Raw genomic sequence first — 20,516 nt, forward strand, 5'->3', positions numbered from 1 at the left:
GGAAAAAATATGTAGTTAATTGACAGTTTTGTTAAAATGATAAGTAAAATTTTATTATGATTGTTTCTGTTAAAATTTATTTTTAATTAAAATTTATTAATTATTTAAGATTAGTTATTTAAAAAAAGAAAATCAATCATTGATGTTAAGAATTTTAAAATTCAGAAATATTAATTTTAATGCCTGAATCTAATAAATAATTAGCATAATCTAAATAATCATTCTTATCGGGTTATCATAAACATGAGGTAAAGAATGTAATCATCACTAAATCTTTTTTACATTCACGTAAGATAATCCAAAGCATAGCTTTCATAATTATCAAACGACCAAAACATGAAGTGCAGTAATATCAAAGAGGCTTATCATTTGCATTTGACTTTTAATGATGAACTCATACTTCTTTTTCACTTTTTAAACAATCTTTTGTCTTGTAATTAAATTTGTCTATGCTAACATCATACTAAAATTTGAAATCTGCATAGCAATCAAAATCTCCTTTTGCAGCTGAAGTAATAATTAGACAATTACACTTTTAACAAAAAAAGATTTTATTGATGATGGAATAGTGACATATACTATATTTAAAATAAAATATAAACAATATATATATATATATATATATATATATATATATATATATATTTAGATTAAATTAGATACATATATATATATATATATATATATTTATAAATATTTTGTTATAAGAGGGAGTAATTAACTTCCCTTCCTCCTCCCAATTCAAGACTGAATAAAAGTTTAAAAGGTGAGTACTTCAAAACCAAAAAAAAAAACTAACATTTTTTTGACAAAAAAAAAATCTTATTCCTTCAATTATTATATATTAATTTATTTAAGAATTTAGCTTTTTTCATAATGAGGAATTAAATTTTGAAAATATATTGGAGATATCAAATTCTAATTATTGATAAAAACTAATCAAACTTATTTTCACAAATCTACATTTTATTATGCGTGTATCTCTATGTTATATCCAAATTGAAATGAGAGAGCAACTGTGTTGCTTGGTTTGCATTTTGTATTTTATTAAAGAAACTTTACAATTTTTTTAGGTTATCATTTATATAAGGGTTTAAATTTTATTTCAACATAAAAAGTTATGCACTCAGCATATCCCATTCAATAATATATGTGATTTTAGAAAAAATTATAATAAAAATTAAATATTTATAATAATTTGATAATTGTGATTGATTTACAATGAATTTCTTTTACATAATAATATATATAAATTAGTCATTTAAATATATATTTTTTTATACAATTCCTTTACAAATACACAACAACTTACAAGTTTTTTTTCTAGACGTCGATTATATAAATAAATAGATAGATGTCACTGTATATATCGTTTTGGTAACTGTTGAATATGGTGAGTTTGTAGAATGATATATAATTATAAAGTGGTCCCTTTTTTTCCTTTTTAAGTGTAGCATATGTTTGATTTAAAAAAAAGTGTAGCATATGTGCGATAGTGTATATTCCTATACAAGCATATATTCCATTAGTTTGTGTAAGTAAATTAGCGGTTATAAATTTTCAAACATTCAATATAAATTATTTTTATTTTATTTTTAAAAAGAAACAAAATGTTAGTATAAGTTTTCTTGAAGCAAATTAAGGAATATTTTGCTCAGTGTGCAAGCCAGCTTATTGAAAACGAGATCTTTAAAATAATTGAAAAAATGGGTAAACACGAATTGCACTATACTATATTTTAAGATTATGAAGTTTACACACTTTTTCAATTAGGTACTCAAATATGTTCACTTTACTATAAAGTTTTACCTATTTTAGCCGCCAAATAATCTGCAAGATTATACTCATCACACAATACTTTAATATTAATATTTATTATTAAATTAATATCTTTGTACCCAAAAGATTATTATCAAATAAGAAGATAGTGCCAGCAGCATATCTTGTCTGTTCATAAAGAATTGCTCCTATTTGTACTATTCAATTTTTTATTTATTTATTAATTTTTATTTTTCTGAATTTGGAGCTATTCTCTTTGTGAATTGAGTGTGGGGCTAGTAAGGAGTTGACAAAAGAAAAAAGTTTTGATTTTAAGTTCTCCTTAGATGAGGGAAAAATCCACTAATTTTTGACTTTGGAGTGTATTAGATGCTTAACCATTAACATGATCAACCAATTAACATATGCCACGTTACTACTAATCCTAAGTTTAAGTCAACCAGTTTAATATTTATGTTGCACTACCACTGTCTTAGGTTATGTACAACCAAACCCTAATAGTTAGCACCTTTCAATTTATGTCTTGTTAAAAAAAAAAACACCTTTCTATGCAATATATAACTCCTGAGATATTCTTTACTACCTGAATTCCCACAAATTTTCATTATCAACTTGCTTAATTCTTTTATATATTTTAAGTTTGAGATTCACATGCTACTCTCTCTATTTCATTATCTCTTGAATTTAATCACTATAAACTTAATATAAAAAAAATATTAACAAGTGTTCTTAGAGTACTTGTTATTTAATGATAAAAAAGTTATTTAAATATTTATTTTATAACGGTAAAAATCTTTTTTTTCTCTCTCTCTCTTCTTCATTAAAATCCTCTTTTTTAATTCTTTCAAAAACTGTGAGCTACAGTTTCTCATTTTAATCAGATTTTCTAAAAAAGATTCCAATAAATTTTAAAAGTTTAAACAAACACAATTAAAATCACTAAAATTAATTTTTAGTTAAAAAAGTGAATTTTTCCCTTAAATATTTATAACAAACGGGCTCTAAATATCACCTACGGTAACTACTTATTAAACTCTTACTTTTTTAAGACTATAAATTAAATAATAAAATGGTGTATTACTCTTTATTTTAAAGGATTAATGAATAAAATGGACTCCTTTAAAATTTATGCAATCAAAAGGTTCAAAAGCAAAATAATTTGAGCCGAATTACAAATGTAACATTATAAATTCACAATATTTAATGCATGGCTTAGTAAAAAAAATGAATGCATGGCAATTTTTTCAAAAAAAAAATGGAGAAAGAGAAATTATTATTAAAAACGTTGCTAATTTTTAAGGATGACAAATTAAAAAGAGAAAATACATAGAAATGTGTCAAGTGTCAACATTTAGTAACATTTCATTCATTCTGTCAGGCGAAAAAAAGTCTGAGTGGGAATTATAGGCATTCACCTTTTTCCAAGTGGGGACTTGCTCATGTTACAGAGGATAATTCACCTAATAATAATTCAACATTGCAAGAAAAGTATGAAAAGTGGAAGGTTTGGTACATCAATAGGCTAAGAATCATATATCATGAGAGTTTGACATTAAGCAAGACAACCAAAAAAAGTTGGTTAATGAGTTCTTCTAAAGCTTAATTACTATTCCAAACTCAAGTTTGTTGCAACTCTTTTTTAAGGTACTATACTATTTAGGGACTGCTTTTCTGAGGTAGTGACTTGTGTAATTCCTCATGGATTTTTATTTTTATTTTTATTAAAGCTTATTTATTATTTCAATTTAGTGTTTTGACGCATCACTTTTTTGAGGTACTATCTGTTTTAAGTTTTGTGTAAGTCCTCACGGTTTTGTCTTTGTTAAAAGAAACTTTGATAAGTTGAAAAGTTTAGTGTTTATAAACTACTTTTATCCTTAATTTGTAAGCAATGTGAGCCTTCAATATTTAGCTAGCATATCCAATTTAAATTGTTCAAAATTGTACAGAATCTCCATCAATGCAAGCATGAACTTGAGAAAGAATGGTGCAAGACTACAAACAAGTTAGTGGATAGGAAAAAGGACAGATAGCATTTTTAAGATTTCCAAGTAAGATGCATGAAAGCTGGATTTTATAGGGTAGCAGACATAGTGGTGCACGATGAATGTACTCATTGACCTATATACATAGTGGCTCTGTGTACCTCAAATTTTTATCTTGGTGAGCCTGGTATATATGCCAGGTCCACTTTTTTTTAACTTTGCAATAAATTACAAATTTGATATTAACTGTGAGAATCAAAGCTGCAAATATCTGAACAACTTGGAGACAGAGAAACAGGAATGCCATATATATAATTATAAACCAAAGAAAAAGAAGTTGGAGAGTGGGATATATTCATGTTGGAGTCCACTAATGCCCTATCTTACTGACAGATATGCAGAAATATACTAATAATTTAAAAATGAGATAATTTTCATTGTGATTTTTTTAATAAACAATAGGCCTGCATTTTTTATATGTTACTTAAGATTCCTTTTTGGTGAAGATCATGGCCTAAAAAATTTATATTTTTTTTTCTTCTAAAGATGTCACTTGTCTGCTAAACACATGAAGATTTAATTAAGGGTTTATTTTTCACTTAAATGTGTTACAGATAAAATCTGCTATTATTATTATTTATTATTATCATCATTATTATTATTTTGTCACTATGCTTAAGAGAAAGTGTAGCCTTTGGACTTATGCTGTTTCTCATCTGTATAAACAAACAAAACTTTTCTTCAAGTGGGGTTTGAGCTGCAAAGTTTAGTGGCAAACTAAGAGAGAGAGAGAGAGGGTTAGATTGAAAAGATCACATACTTTTTCTTGTCAATTCTAATTTGAAATTCAAGTTACTAAGCTTAATTGTTACTATCTGATATAAGAACTAGAAAGCAAGTGAAAAAATACAAAGAAGTTAGCTACACTTCTTTTTCCAACTGAAATTCTTGGTGAAAATTTCCATTTTTTACTAGAGTTTCTTTGTGTCTTTTAAGTGTACAAAAATTGAAAAAGTTTAGTTTTTGAGGTTAATGGGTATCTATCAATCATGCAGAAATTCATAAACAAATGATTGTGAAAAGATATTTTCTTTTTTACAAACTAAGGTTATTCTTTTCTCATTTTCAGTAATATTCTTCAGTGGTTGTTGTTGTGGTTTGCTTTATTTTATGGCCACTGTCCATAAGCATAGATTCTCTTTGTGAGAGATTTCAGAGTCCTCTCTCCTAGCTGTGTGGCTTAGGAATGGATGATTGTGCTCTCTCTGCTCTGCTTTGATTCTCTCTGCTCATAAAAGGTTTCTTGCTTTTATCTTTGTCTTTTACCTCTCTCTCCTTTTCATTGATACCATTCTAGGCTAATGCAGCTGCACTCTATATGCGGTGCACTCACTATTATACTTAAATGGCAATGCATATTCACACTTTTTATTCCAACTCCACCATAGCCTTTAGGGTATAAAAGGGCCATCACCATTCTGCATTTTCTTCATTGCAGACGAACCTCTTCATAGTCATTACAGTTGAAGTTTGTGGAGGTGCTTTCATCAGTTTTTATTTTCAAGCAGCAAAATGAGTCATGCACATTCTCATATTGGTTCTGGTTTGTTCTTTTTTCTCCACTTGAAAGATTATCTTTTGTCCTTTCATGCAACTTGAATGAATTTTAGTTTTTGTCTCTTTATTTGTGGTTTTGAATGTCATACTCACATGTATATAATGTTTTCCTCTATAACTTGTTGCATTGTTCAACTTCATACCAAATTTTTCTAGGTCCATTTGATGAATTATCAATACTTTGCCTTATTATTTGACACCTATCATCTATCTTCAAACTTAGCATGTTAGTGAGTAGTAGCTTATGAAGCACAAACTCTGACACTGACACCTATATATGATACAGGTAGTAGAACCACTCGAAGAGCTTTTGAGTTTGGCAAGACACATGTAGTGAGACCTAAGGGAAAACACCAAGCAACTATAGTTTGGCTGCATGGCCTTGGTGATAATGGTTTGAGGTATGGATGCTATCTCTTCTAACACTGTTACTTATATGTCATGCAAACATCATCATAATTATTCCTTCTCCTACTGGTTCTGTATTGTACTTCTACTAGTTACCTTTTTCTCTTTCCCCAACCTCTCTTTTTTCTTTTCTCTTTTACTCTGTTCTTTCCTGAGAACTCTAGGAGTAGAATCCAAAAAGTTTTTTTTTTAATGTTTTGTTTCATTATTTGGTTCAAGTACACAATCCGTATATGAAAGATGAAACTTTTTAATGGAAAGAATGTTAAGTACATTAGGGAGGATCCAAAATTAGGGTATTCTTGATGATGTTGAATGTTCTAAGTATTGAAGTTCTTTCTGGTTAGATTCTACATGGAATATATTCTGCTGAAGTAAGCTGTGATTATAATTCTTGGAAGCTTGGTTGGGAAGAGTATATACTAAATTCTCAGCTAGGGGACCACAAAACCTTGCTTGTTTCTCTACATAAATGAACTAAACATGAGTATTGACAGAAGAATATATTATATGAATAGAAGCTGGCACATTCTAGAAATATTATTTTTTGTGTTTAGTGTGAACACTTAAAATAATAGAGTTTAAGCATTTCAATGTATAGATGAGTACTCTTATGTTAGACAATTTTATCTGGGAAATGAGAAACTTAATTGATGTCAGATTTAGTGGCCATAGACATGCTTATCTGATTTTGAGTTTTGTTTCTCTGCAGTTCATCTCAGTTGCTGGAATCACTTCCACTTCCAAACGTGAGAATATTTATTTAATTATTTACATCTTCAATCAGTTTTGAGATTGTCTTAAATCCTTCTCTAACTTAATATAATATATGATATGATACAGATAAAATGGATTTGCCCTACTGCTCCGACCCGTCCTGTGGCAATACTTGGTGGTTTTCCCTGCACTGCATGTAATATACAATCCTTCTTTCCTCCTAATCTTTGTTAATTGAATTAACACAATATTAATATAAAGTCTAAGTTGGGGAATGAATATTAATCAGGGTTTGATGTGGGAGAACTTTCAGAAGATGGTCCAGATGACTGGGAAGGTTTAGATGCTTCAGCAGCACATATTGCTAATTTGTTGTCAACAGAGCCAGCTGATGGTACTTTCAATTTCAACAATTTTATTATTTAACATTTGGACCTTAAAGTTGGTATGTTGAATATAATCTTATTGTTATGTGACAGTGAAAGTTGGTATTGGAGGGTTCAGCATGGGTGCAGCAATATCATTATACTCTGCAACTTGTTATGCCATGGGAAGGTATGGAAATGGCATTCCATACCCTATCAATTTAAGAGCAGTTGTTGGACTGAGTGGTTGGCTTCCAGGATCAAGGTATGCTATGTTATAACATTATTCATCCTATATTATGCTCATAAAAACTTTGGTCATTTTAATGTAACACAAGCCTTTCTTGTCTTGATATGTATTGTTAAGTTGTATTATTTTCCCATCAGTTTCACAATAATCACTGTGTTGGAAACTGCTATTATGCAGGAGCTTAGGGAACAAAATAGAAGTGTCCCATGAAGCGAGAAGGCGAGCTGCGTCGATACCAATTTTACTGTGCCATGGAATCAGTAAGTATATATAAATCTTATCTATACTGCTATAACTATTTTTCCAACTTGAGAGAGGCATGTTCACAAATGCAATACTATCATTTACTGCAAAAGATTCTAAAGAAATTTCCAGCACATATGGAACATGATGCTATAATGGACCCTTTGCTACTAATACAATTACTATGGTTGTACATGATTAAGCATAAGCTCAAAGTATTCATTTTGCAGGTGATGATGTAGTCCACTGCAAATATGGAGAGAAATCTGCTCAAACCTTAAGCTCAGCAGGGTTTCGACATATCGCATTCAAATCCTATGAAGGGTAAGACGAAATCAATCATCAAATTAATGATACGGGTGTAAGACTGTAAGTTATTAGAACAATTGTCTCAGTTTGTTGGTTTGTGATGCATGCAGGCTTGGTCATTACACAGTTCCAAGAGAGATGGATGAAGTTTCAACCTGGCTTAATTCAAGGCTAGGGCTTGAAGGATTTTTGTCGTAAATGACAAAACTATTTAGTATGAAAATATGAATCAGCGCATGCTTGTAAAATAACAGGGAAGGTGGGATGCACATGCACAAGCAAGTATCTAGATGGTGGGGCTGTTCATTCATGGGTATATAAATAGGAGGATTAAATTTATGGGTTCCTTTTTGTCATGGTTGTGAGCAATAAACATATATGAATGTGTTTTACTAAGTATTTCCCTCACTATATTATTGTAGAATCTAGGTAATGGGTCATTTGTACTATTGGAGAGATTTTCAGTTTTTATTTTTAGTATTATTGTAACAAAGCAAGGAACTTGGCTTTCCTTGTTTTTCAATTTCAAGAAACATTTTATTATATCTAAAAACTTTATGTAGTTAAAGATAATATTGTTGTTTTTGAGAAATAAATCAGGTGATTTATTAACCTTAGCATAGCATCACATACAAATGAAATAATATGTACTCTTAGTTTTGGTATAAACATAAGAGTGCATATTATTTGTAATTGGGGATTAAACTACTTTCTGCAATACAATATCTATGCTCTTATCACATTATTCTAACTCAGGATGAATAAAGTTCAGTCTTAACTATTATTTCATATACGACAAATAAACATTAAGCAAAGTACACACGCATGCACAAAATTCTTATGCCATAACAATTTTTTATTTGTCAAATAATAACTTGTAACTATCCAGAAAATCTGAAACAAATAAGTTACATAATGTCATCTTTCAGCAAAAGAAACAGATTGCATCGAACAAGTTGATCTAAACTACCTCTCTTTTAAATCCCATCACCTTAATTGTGATTTTACTGCTTGGACACGTCGTCTTTAAGCTTTTCCTTCAACTCACCAGTCTACAAGGATGTGAAAATATTTTTAAACAAGAGAGTACTAAATATTATGAAGTAAAAATTAATCAACTCTTGAAATGGGAATCAACCTGGTGCATATTAAGAATAATATCCGATCCACCAATAAACTCTCCCTTAATGAAAATTTGTGGAAATGTTGGCCAGTGACTGCAAAGAAAGAACAACGCAATTTAGAAATATTATTTTTATATTTCATATCACTTTTCACTCATTTTAGTTATTATAATCAGCAATTAGTTTATATTTTTTTTTATTTCCTTTAACTGAAATTTTGTCATTAAATTGTAAATGTCAATTTTGAAAAACTAGGCTACAGTAAGAGGCTAAAAGCATCACTTTGAAGAAAGCTAGAGTAATATAACCAAGCAAGAACAAACTTACCTGAATGCTTTTACAGCATTTTTCAGTTCAGGATCCTCCAAAATGTTTCTAGTGCTTATTGGAACATCTGCACAAGCAAAAATATATTTGCAACATATAAATTGTCAATTCGTCATCCAGTAAAGCTAAGTCATATTCACAATAAATTTCTGTAGGCCATAGGTAATTACAAGAACAAGAAAGAAACCATCAATTGGAAAACACATTTGAAATTTAAAGGCATGATATCTAATATCACAAAGGATATAATATAGGTCTTTATTATAATTAAGTTTCAGGCCAGCATCTATGGACTACTCTATCTTCTTTCTTTAACAGTATTGTGATTAAAAATTGTGATTGTTTCCTTTTATGTTGGAGAAGATGAAATCAAATAGCAAGGGTGAAATTTTTAAAGTGATTTCATTCAACATAATTAAACCAAAACATGAGATTACAGAAATATATTAGCTACAATGACATCAGCTGCCTTCAGCAAATTAATCACCACAAACAATGTAAAATAGAAATGTAAGTAATGCAATTGTAACTCTATATCCAATCTGAATCTACACTTTCAAAATTACAGATGTACAATTTTTGGAATACATGAAAGTAACAATTCTATCATGAAAAGACAAGTTCAGAAGATATAATTTCCCGAGTAGCAAGGATGAAGCACGAAAAATTATCGTCAACTTACCATATTGCTTTAAAACTCTAACTGCAAGAGCACTAAATCCACACTGTGGAAAATCAGGCACACCTTTCATGTAAACCATAATAGGATTATCCTTGACATCCTGCACATTATTATCACAAATTATCATGTCATCAAAACAAAGAATCCTTTATATAACTTTCATATATGAGATTCAATTGATATGAAATTCACCTGCTCAACAATATTTGACAAAGAAGTGCCGGAATTCTCAAGTTTATTAGCTGGCTTGAAGTCATCGTGTGAATCGGGATCATTAGACACAGTAGATGAGTATCTCATTCCATAATAACATGAACTAGTTAGCTGCAAACTCGTAAAACAAAAACCAATACCATCAAAAAAAAATGAAAACACAATTCACATTATAAAGAACAAACAAACTCTAATTTTTTCAATTATAAAACTAAAATTCATAGAGAAAGGCAATGCAAAACTCCAAAATCAATCTCAGTAGAACATGAGTAAATTTAAATAGAAAGCAATTTCAGGATCGTGGCACATAAACCTATATTTCAGGATTCACATAATTACAAGTAGAGTTATTCAACACAACGACCCATTTATAATTGATAAATCAAATTTGCAAGGTGATAACTTAGAAGAGGAAAATGAAAAAAACAAATGATACCTATTAGGCTATTACCGTAAAATGGAAAAAAACACGGAACTTTATGTTTATAAATAGGTAATAGAAGAAACAAAATTGAAAGTAAAAGGAAGATTAGGGTTTGTTTTAGCGGTAACAAAACTTACACGTGTGGTGAGAGAGCGAGCCGCGAATCCCTTGAAAAGCATTGTTGCCATGGTAGTTTCTGTAGATTGTATGTATCAATTCAATTCTGAGGTTAGATTGAGGAATGAGTTCTCTCAACTCTCAACGCAGGCAAATTCCCAACTAAGTATTTATATATATTTTTTAATAAATATTTCAATTCATTTTGTAAATATCACAAAATTAAATAAATTTTCACTTTTTTAAATCTCCTCTCTGGGTTAAAAATGTTGCATTAATTTAAAATGATTTCTTTAAAATTTAACTGGTATATTATTAGATCATGTCGACGTTAGTTTCACGGTTTTTAGACTTTAGATTAGTTTATAAAAAAAAGTATTTGATGATGTTTCAATACGTTAGTTCATTTTCTTAGATAAGTTTTATAAATTAAATTATAAAAATAATATATGCAAAACTTATCCTATCTTTCGTTTTCAATCACCTCTACCCATAATAAAAAATTTAATTATTTTTAATTATTTTATTTTTATTGATTCATGAAATCGATTCTTCCATTTAAAAATCAACATTTTTAATCTCTTTTTCAGTTTTTTACCTAAAAAATAACAGTGTGACATATTTTAAATAATGTGTCATACGATATAATAATGTAGAATGATTAACACCTATAAATTTAAAATAAAACACTATCAAAAATTAACTTTCAAGTTTATCAATTTTTCATATCTCTAATTTAATTTATAACATATGAATAATTAATAATCTAGATGATTCTATATCACGAAATTGTATCTTGCGTTATTTAAAATACGTCAAATCGTCATTTTTTTTTTAGTTTAAAAATATGATATAGACTAAAACTGACGATTCTAAAATAGATGAATCAATTTTATAAATTCATAAAAATAGATAGACCAAAACTACAATTAAGAGGAGACCAAAATCTAATGCATTAAGAATGTCTAGGTCTTCATTTGTAAAAAAAAATATGTACATGTCAATGATAAAATTTTATTTTAGTTTTGGTACGATATAAAATGGTAATTTTTTTTGCATATAACTACAAGAAATCAAGTTCGAACTTTGTGATATGATATTCAGTCTAATAATATCAACATTCACTTTAGTTGAATTAGTCTTTACCGAACACATGTGAACGATTCTAATTAGAAAATCATTCATCTAGATCGTGTTGTCCTCTCTTTTAATATAAATAAGTGATTATTACATAGTTAGTTTTCTTTTGTGTTTTATTTGTAAGTTCGTCGTCTTAGTACAATATTTTTATTTTTTATGTCTTATTACAATGTTGTTTGTTTTCTCAAGTTTCAATTCAGTGTCACTGAAGATTTAGTCAATTATTTTGGCGTCTTTATCGTTATGTTATAGCTCTTAAGATATGAACACTTTAATTTTGTCATATTTGAAGACATCGTCACTTTTGTAAACATTATACTCTATTATGCTATTAACATGTGTATTATAAGTTTGTTCGTAAATTCTTTCATCTCAGTTTTAATGACTTTAAATTGTATTAATCTTAATCGACCTAATTTTTTAACAATTTAAAAGAAATGAATGAATATTATTTTTTATTTTTTTTATTTTTAAATATATCTAACATTCCTTTAACGGTAAAAGTCGAAACGTCAAACTTGAAGACAACAAACTATAAGACATATAAGCTTTCTAGATACAATGTCAATAACTTCTTTTATAAGAGGAGTAATGCTCTCCAAATCTTTGTAGTTCTTTACAACTTCTCACAACATAATAGTAACCAACTACTATTGAAAAAAAGAACGTAAGAGACAAACGAAAATGGAAAAGAGAGAAGATTAGAGTAAAATCTTTAAAATAAAATTAGAAATTACATAAAAATGATGATTAACAATTAATATACATATTTTAGTTGAACTACTTACATTATTAGGACAATAAAAATGTGAACCGACATGCACACGCTAATTTACTAGTATGGCAATTGAGAACTCTCAATATCAACAATTCTTAATGTAATTGGCTTTTAGAACATTAATTCCCATTGAAAAAGTCATGGATATTATTTGTTACAAAAAGTTGGGCCTAATGCTATCGCAAGGTTAGTAAACTCATTCAAGAATTAATATCTGAACAAATTCATAAAATCAAATTAATAATGTAAAATAATAATTTAACACAAAACGATAATATATTTATAAATATGATAAAATGTGAATGTCTGGAATATTTACGATATTATATCTATATAGTGAATGATGTTAAAATTATTGATTGAAATCTTATAAAAGATCAAATTTATTATGTTGATATAAGTCAAACGAATATTTAGATAAAGACGAACGAAAAATAAAAACATTAAAAAATACCGTACTTAGACGACGACGAAATAAAAAAAAGAAACTAAATAATAATAAATTTGTTAGCAATTCAAATTATGAATATAACCATATCTAAGAATATCCATGATTAATAATTTATTATTGATAATCCAATTTTACAAGTAGTCTCTTTTAAATTTCAACTCTCTATTCATCAAAATTATTGACATAATTAAAGAGTATAAATTTTTATACATAAAATAATTAAAAACATTTAACTTTTTATTGTAAAATAACATTAACTATGTAAAACTTTATAGATTTACCTAGATGAAAGTTAAACTCCAGTTATTTTTCGTACAGATTAATGAAATATTTACAGGTAGCTAAATAGAAATTGAAATTGTTTACTTTGAATTTAGGAATGAAAGTAGTAAGGTTAGGGAAAGGTTTAATTAATTAATTAATCAAGTAAGCAGAAGTAATTGCGATGTTATCATGAGTTGACAGTTGATGTTGAGAGGGAAGCACAAAAATATTAATTAAACAAATAAAGAAAAAAGAATATAGAGAAGGATCGATGTGAATGGGTTTTTAGGGTTTTTGGAAGGAAGAATTTCGAGCGAAAATGTCTCTAACGAACGTGAAAATGTCTGAAGAAGTTTGGTTAACATGCGTCACTCATGCATTCTCCACTGAAACCGAAGAGATTATGGGTCTTCTTCTCGGCGACATCCAGGTAGTTATTTTTTTCTTTTCTAATTCTTCATTTCATTTTCCCCCAAATTTTGAATCGAATTCGTCAATTTTGTGGATTTTGCAGCATTCGAAAAATGGGAGTGTTACTGCATTGATATGGGGAGCATCTCCTCAAACAAGGTCTGATCGTCGAAAAGATCGAGTTGAAACTAACCCTGAACAGTTGGCTGCTGCTTCAGCCCTTGCTGATATATCCTTTTGATCACTATTTTATTGTTATGTATGATTTGGTATTGCATATTAGATCTAACTTTCATTTAATTTAATGTTGTTGTTATTTGTGTGTGTTTAATTTAATGCATTGGCTCAACTTGGAAACACTATTGAGTTTTGATTATTTGTTGTTTTTTGGTGATTTTTTTTTTTTTGAATTTGTTTGTGATTTAAGGACTGCAATGGTTGTTTTGTTGTTTGTGTCTTTAACTTTATAGCACAGAATGAGTGTTTCCACTGGAAGAACAACTAGGGTGATAGGTTGGTACCATTCACATCCTCATATTACTGTTCTGCCTTCGCATGTTGGTAAGTTTTTCGGTAACCCGTTTTTCATTGTTTTTTTTTATCTTGTTGTCACTTGCTTATCATTGAATGGAGTGGGGAAGTGAATCACAATGTGTTGGTATTTGTGAAATGGAAGATGTTATAGAGTATTTTATCCCTTTGTGAGGATATTGTTTGCAGGGGTTTGAGAAAAGAGGGGGTTTGTAACCATTATTTATGGTGGCCGGACCGGAACATCCTCTATTTTATACAGTATTTTATGTTTGATGATATTCTATATTTTGCATTTTGAATTGTGCTCCAACTTTAACTCCAATTAATGGTATGTATGTGTTACTGATCATATGAATCAAATACGTTGCTAGAATAGATTGGTGGTAGGGATTAAATCTAAACATCAAAGAAAATGGTGTTTATTGATAGCAAACTCTGTTAGATTCAAAGTATTTGAGAAAATGGGTTATCTCCCACTTGAAAATGCTATCCAAGCCAGTGCAAATCTGTCTAACATTTCCTACCTATTATTTATAGTCTATTATCAGTTTATCACACACTCTCTAAATAACTAACAAAGGGGTTACCTATCATTTTACTGATGAAAATATTATTTTCCATGAGAAATTATATTAAGACTGCACATTTTCTATTGTAAATGTTATTTCATTGAATCAAACATAATATCGGTGTTGGTGACTGATAGTATGGTGCTTAATAAATACTTGTAGTTACTTATTCACATGCACCTCAGACACATCTCCACAAACCACTCAATGCCCTGGGCTCTACTCTAACTTTTCTGACTGGTTCAACTTGAGCACATGCCTCACATGGTTTCTGCAACTATCATTTTCCTATACTTGCAGTTTATACTTCACTTTTGGTATTTAAGGTAGGATATAACATTTACTGATGTAAGACATATAAAATGTATGGGGTTTTCTTTGCTTAGTATTTGAGATTTGATCATGCATGAACAGTAAATTAGCCAGAGGCCTCCATAAATTAAGTTGAAAGGATTCTTATCAGACTTAAGATTTTATTTAATAAGTATGTTGTCACCATTAATACATGGGTTCTAAACTTCTAGTGGCATTTCGTCTCCCTCAAATGTTTTGGATCTGTCTTTGCACACTTCTGACACATTAATAATTTTTGACACCATGCTTGTGTTAGAGTTGGAGTAGGAGGGGCACATCAAATAAATTTTTTCAGCACAGCATGTCTTTTTTCCTATTTCTTCTTCCATTTTTGTTTAATTCAAAGCAACAGTATATAATAAGCATCTTTACTATTTTGTAGATGTGCGGACTCAGGCAATGTATCAACTTCTTGATTCTGGGTTTATTGGATTGATTTTTTCTTGTTACAACGAAGATGCAAACAAGGTTGGTCTTGAACACATGATTATTGTGAGACGTCTTGTATTCTATGGTCTCATCAAATTTAACAACAAATAACTATGAACTGTATTCAGGTAGGAAGAATTCAAGTAATTGCTTTCCAGTCATCTGATGGGAAACAGAATAACATATCAAGACCTATACCTCTGTCTCCTGTAAAGAGAAGCTCCATTATTGATATAGATTCATCACCAAGTTCCTCAGAGAATGCATCAACAAGATTTGGTTACTTCAAGGCAGATAGCCCAGAGCAGGACACTGGTGATTCGAGAAGTGCTGGTACTAGTAAGGTATATACTTTATCTTATATCAAATAGATTTAACTCCCAGTTTGTTGCATTTTGTGGTTTAAGAATAGATAACAGTTTGAAAAATGTAGATTTCAGTTGAATGCAGACTACAGAACATGATGCAGCTTATAGAAGCTGTGGAACATGAATGTTTCTTTGTTGAACAAAACACCCTTGACATGTTCCGATCTATTTTTTTCTCAAGTGAAGTTCTTCTTAAAGATTAAGGCAATTTTTTCTATTATACTGGTTTTTGTATATATCTTTTTGTTGATATGATGAGGTTGATCTTATTGAGATGAGTTCAGTCCCGTAAGGCTGTCCTATCAGTATTGTCGTTCTTGTAATTTCTCTGTCCAGGATAAAGATAATTCCTTTTGTGTGTTTTTTTTAATTAAATTTATATAATTATAATTTTTTATAGGGTGGGGGGAGATCTTCAGAATTGGGGAATTTCTTCGCTAATGCTGATGCCAACTATCTAGGGAGCGTAAAAGATGGAGGAAACTATAATCTCAACAATTCAGACACCAACCTAGTTGATGATCCCATGGATATGTCAGAAAGTATACAGGAAGCTATGCACCGTTCAAATTTGGACATGAGGTATAGACTATAGATGAGTATGTACTTGACCACTTTGTTGTTTATCAACCTACAATTTAGGCCTGTTTTTGGGATTGGATTTATCTTATCCTCTTGCACATAAGGGAGGATGGTGGCTGTTGTTTCGTATTGAAAGCCTAAACCCAGGTGACTATGGGATGAAGGGCTGGGTAGGTAGCTACAATGTACTTGCTATTGGAGACAAAAAATAGGAAGAGTAAGGGGAGGGTCCTGATATCCATTTTTATTGTAAACAATAATTGTCATATATATGCACCTAATCTCTAGGCTGTCTAAAAAAAGCTCCCCTTGAATGCTACTCAGTATGATTCTGCCGCCTTTGCTTAGGAAGCTTTCCTTGGCACAATTCCATTGTTCCACCAAGTATAGATGACATGCCTTATACCTATAAGAACATCGTACACTATGAATTTTCCACTAAGAAATATAATTGTGCAGCGAGACAGGTCTTCTGCAGATACTTCTTGGCATATTTGTTAGTTAGGCTTCAAAGGCAAAATGGAAGTTATTACTGTAGTAGAGAAACCCTTTAATATAAAAATGAGTATTACATTTTTCTATTTTCCTTGTATTTGATTGGCCACATGTATACCATGCCTAATCTTTTACGAGGTTGACAAGATTGTTTCTCAATCTTGGGTTTTAAAATAATGTATTTGCCTATTTGGTGGCAGTGGTGCAGAGTATTTAAGAAAAGAAATCCCCCTTTATGTTTTGCCATCCTTGTCTCTTATCAACCTTGATTCTCCACTATCATCATACATGGATCTGCAACATGTACTATTTGAAGAGGAGCGGACAGCATATAATCAAGCCATCTTACAAAATACAAGGTGATACTTGATAAACTATATACACATATTCTTAGTACATATATGAAATTTTATGTAAACACTCTTTTAGGGGGTGAGATTGAAGCATTGAATTTATTGAGTTTGATAATATATCATCCTTCTTGAAGTGTTTCTAATTTCCTATGACATTTGTTTATACTTTGTAGCAAAGGGAAAGTGCATCCACTCACTTTTATACACCACACTTCAACTTACCAGGCTTCCTTGTGCAAGTTGATCGAATATTGGTCAGAGCAAGATGCCCATTTGTTTTATTCCTCCATTTTTTCTTGGTTTGTTATTTTTCAATAAAGAATTACTACTTTTTGGTTCAGTTTAAGTCCTGCAATAAACGCACTTCAAGATCGACTGAGAGAGAATGAAATTCGGGTATATATTAACTTTTTTAAGTTGTGTTATTGATTTTCAATTTCTGAATATTTGCTCCAATTATTATTATTTTTACTTTTATTTACAGAATGTCGTAATTTAGATTCAAAACTAACTTGGCCAGCCGCTTCTATCATGTTCTATGTAGCTTTAGATGTAGTTGCTTCTTAAACGTACTCACATGTTATTTGATGACCCAGCAAATTTGAGATTTCTTTTGTCTACCAATGCTATTCAACATTTGTTCAATCATGTTCAGTATTTATTGCTTTTATGTTTTTTGAATTACAGTTAGCAGTTCTGAGTGAAGAAGCCAAGAGTCTGGAGGCAGAGGCGTCTACGACTAGAGCGAGTGAAGCAAGTGTAGGATCTCCCCGTCAAGTAGCACCTCATTTACATCGAGGAGGAAGTTCCTCTCCTGGTCAGAGAAACTCGCAGAGCTCAAGCGAATCTCTTGGTTCAAAGAATGTAGCTAGTCCTGGTAGCCGAAGCAGACGGGGATAGTAACGTTATATTCTCTTCGGATGTAGTGCTTCAAGCAGCATGACAAGGATGATTAACGATGATTTTGCTAGAACGATACATAGAATGTACATGATCATGGTATAAAGTTTGCTAGTTTGAAAATGATGCTAAATGAAATTTTCTGCTAGTTGTAGCCAATTACTTGTGTACAATGGTGAATTTATAATTTTATTCTTGGAAGAACGAATTGAAGTTATCAATGACATGCATGGTTGGATTGGAGGTTTGTCAAACTTCAATCGGGACTTTACGGGAGTTAATCAAATCAGATTGACATGAAAATTCAATAATCTAAAACAAATAAATTAAATTTGGTTGAGTAATTAGTTTGCTTCACTTTAAACTTGAATTAAATTGGTTTCTTCGTAAGCTTTATCTATTTTATTTTCCAATGAAAAACAGAAACACTTTAAGTCTTAAATTCGTGTATATTTATAGAGCTGCACTTGTATTAATTTCTCGTTGTAAACATAACATGTAATCAATTAATAATAAAATGTGTAAATATCATGGTTGTTGAGTGCTTTATTCACTCAAACACAATCAGAAAATTTATTCTCCCTGTTTTTCACAAATCATAAATGAATTCATGAACTCTCATTTATAGGATTAAATTATTAGAGAAAGAAATATAAAAGTAAGTTTAATTCATATTTTTTAAAATGATCTTGAGATTTTTTATTCTATTTAATTCTTTTCTAAAATATCATTCATATAATTCTACATTTAATATTTTCAATGACCCAATTTATTTAGAATATTTTAGAACTACAATCTAATAAATTTATAGTTTTATTACTTGTGCAATATTGTTGGATTGTGTTGTATTTTAGGAGATTAATTTGAAAGTTAATTTTTATTTTGATGAGATTAAATCTCCTAATAAATCAATATACTATTAAATTTATTTTAAATTTTTTATCTTATTAAGTGGTGAGATTTTTAATCACGTATCTAAGTTGGTATGTCCTACTTGATCACTATTTTAGATAGTTTGTTAAGGAATGATCAAAATGAGGCAAATTGTTCCGATTTGTCGAGTTTGGACTCTCTCAAGTATTTGAGTATCCATTCATTGGAAAAAAAGACATAAATAATTTAGTAATTAAAATATTAAATCAACCATTTTACTTTTTCTCTCATTCACTCTCATAAATAGACCCTCGAGGAGGAGATCCCGACTCCTTTTTATCACCCTTTCGAATTAATATTTTAATTATTTGCACTACCCTTTTTGTTTCATTATAAATGTTACATTTGAATTGTACACTACTTAAGAAAAACATCTATTGTGTTGATTTAAATAATAAAAATGAATTTTATTTTCTTGAATATCCTTGTTAATATATAATATAAAGAGCCAAATAATTTCAAACCAATAATAATTATACAAGTAAGTCTCTTAATATGAAACTGAGAGAATAATATTAATTAGTCATTAAGTGCTTCTTCTATTTATTATTGAAATATAATGATAGATTTGTTGATGAGATCTATTTAATTTTTTAAATAAGTGTTTATTAAACATTAATATTAAAAAAGTATATAAATGAGTGGTATGTAGATGTGGAGTCCGTTTAAGCGTTAATTGGAAATGTTTATTGTCGATGGTATAAGAATTAGAAACAATATCATTGTGTCAAAAAATAAAAGTAGCACATGCTAACTAGTATTGTAAAACCACGTGTTAAAGTACTATCAAAATATTATCTTGAAAGGTGTGTCTAAAGTCTAAAGTTATCTTGAAAGTGATGTTTTCAACCAAAAATTCTTATTTTTAATTTCTTAACATGTATTTTTAAGACACTTATTAAGATTTAAAATATAATAATTGAATAAAAAAAATACAATAATGTGTTTCATCCGTATCACGTTAAGCATTTCTTTAATAAAAAAAATTTGTCTTAAAATAAATTTTATTTTTTATTTTTAATATAACTTAATTATTATTTTCAAATTCCATCATTAGAATTATTAGTACATTTGAAACTTCCAAAGTATTAATTCTATTTTGCATTTATAAAATAGTGAGAAATACATTACTCACTCTATTTTAAAATAAATTTTAAAAAAATTATTTTAAAATAAATATCATTTTTAATTTTCACGATAACTTAATTACTTTTTTTTTAATCTACCATCCAATTATTACTATGTATTCTACTTCAAAAATAATAATTCTATTTTACTTTTTAAAATAATAAAAAACCAATCAATAATTAATAACGATAATTTTATTAAAATAACTATTTTATTTATTTTTAATAATTGCATTCATATATATATATATATATATATATATATATA

General features: G+C 29.2%; 3 protein-coding genes across 3 annotated transcripts; 2 read left to right on the forward strand and 1 right to left on the reverse strand.

The window, feature by feature from the left end:
* Nucleotides 1–4,919: 4,919 nt before the first annotated feature.
* Nucleotides 4,920–8,246, forward strand: LOC101494516 (uncharacterized). Its single transcript, XM_004486639.4, has 10 exons — nucleotides 4,920–5,062; nucleotides 5,263–5,367; nucleotides 5,668–5,782; nucleotides 6,502–6,538; nucleotides 6,633–6,702; nucleotides 6,796–6,900; nucleotides 6,986–7,136; nucleotides 7,299–7,381; nucleotides 7,595–7,688; nucleotides 7,784–8,246. Exons 2-10 carry the CDS (start codon nucleotides 5,337–5,339, stop codon nucleotides 7,869–7,871), a joined length of 774 nt encoding a protein of 257 aa, XP_004486696.1. The 5' UTR covers nucleotides 4,920–5,062; nucleotides 5,263–5,336; the 3' UTR covers nucleotides 7,872–8,246.
* A 185-nt stretch (nucleotides 8,247–8,431) lies between these two features.
* On the reverse strand, nucleotides 8,432–10,846 carry LOC101494209 (monothiol glutaredoxin-S15, mitochondrial). The gene is made up of 6 exons (XM_004486637.3): nucleotides 10,581–10,846; nucleotides 9,999–10,130; nucleotides 9,807–9,906; nucleotides 9,125–9,191; nucleotides 8,812–8,890; nucleotides 8,432–8,725 (listed from the first exon to the last, which is right to left on the reverse strand). Exons 1-6 carry the CDS (start codon nucleotides 10,629–10,631, stop codon nucleotides 8,678–8,680), a joined length of 477 nt encoding a protein of 158 aa, XP_004486694.1. The 5' UTR covers nucleotides 10,632–10,846; the 3' UTR covers nucleotides 8,432–8,677.
* A 2,466-nt stretch (nucleotides 10,847–13,312) lies between these two features.
* LOC101493878 (uncharacterized) lies at nucleotides 13,313–18,396 on the forward strand. Its single transcript, XM_004486636.3, has 10 exons — nucleotides 13,313–13,623; nucleotides 13,708–13,833; nucleotides 14,078–14,165; nucleotides 15,444–15,529; nucleotides 15,619–15,834; nucleotides 16,259–16,440; nucleotides 17,136–17,294; nucleotides 17,462–17,542; nucleotides 17,630–17,684; nucleotides 17,976–18,396. The coding sequence occupies exons 1-10, from the start codon at nucleotides 13,513–13,515 to the stop codon at nucleotides 18,186–18,188; spliced, it is 1,317 nt and encodes a 438-aa protein (XP_004486693.1). The 5' UTR covers nucleotides 13,313–13,512; the 3' UTR covers nucleotides 18,189–18,396.
* Nucleotides 18,397–20,516: the final 2,120 nt, after the last annotated feature.

This window comes from Cicer arietinum, chromosome 1 (assembly GCF_000331145.2).
Source record: "Cicer arietinum cultivar CDC Frontier isolate Library 1 chromosome 1, Cicar.CDCFrontier_v2.0, whole genome shotgun sequence".
In the NCBI taxonomy this organism is placed as follows: Eukaryota; Viridiplantae; Streptophyta; class Magnoliopsida; order Fabales; family Fabaceae; genus Cicer; species Cicer arietinum.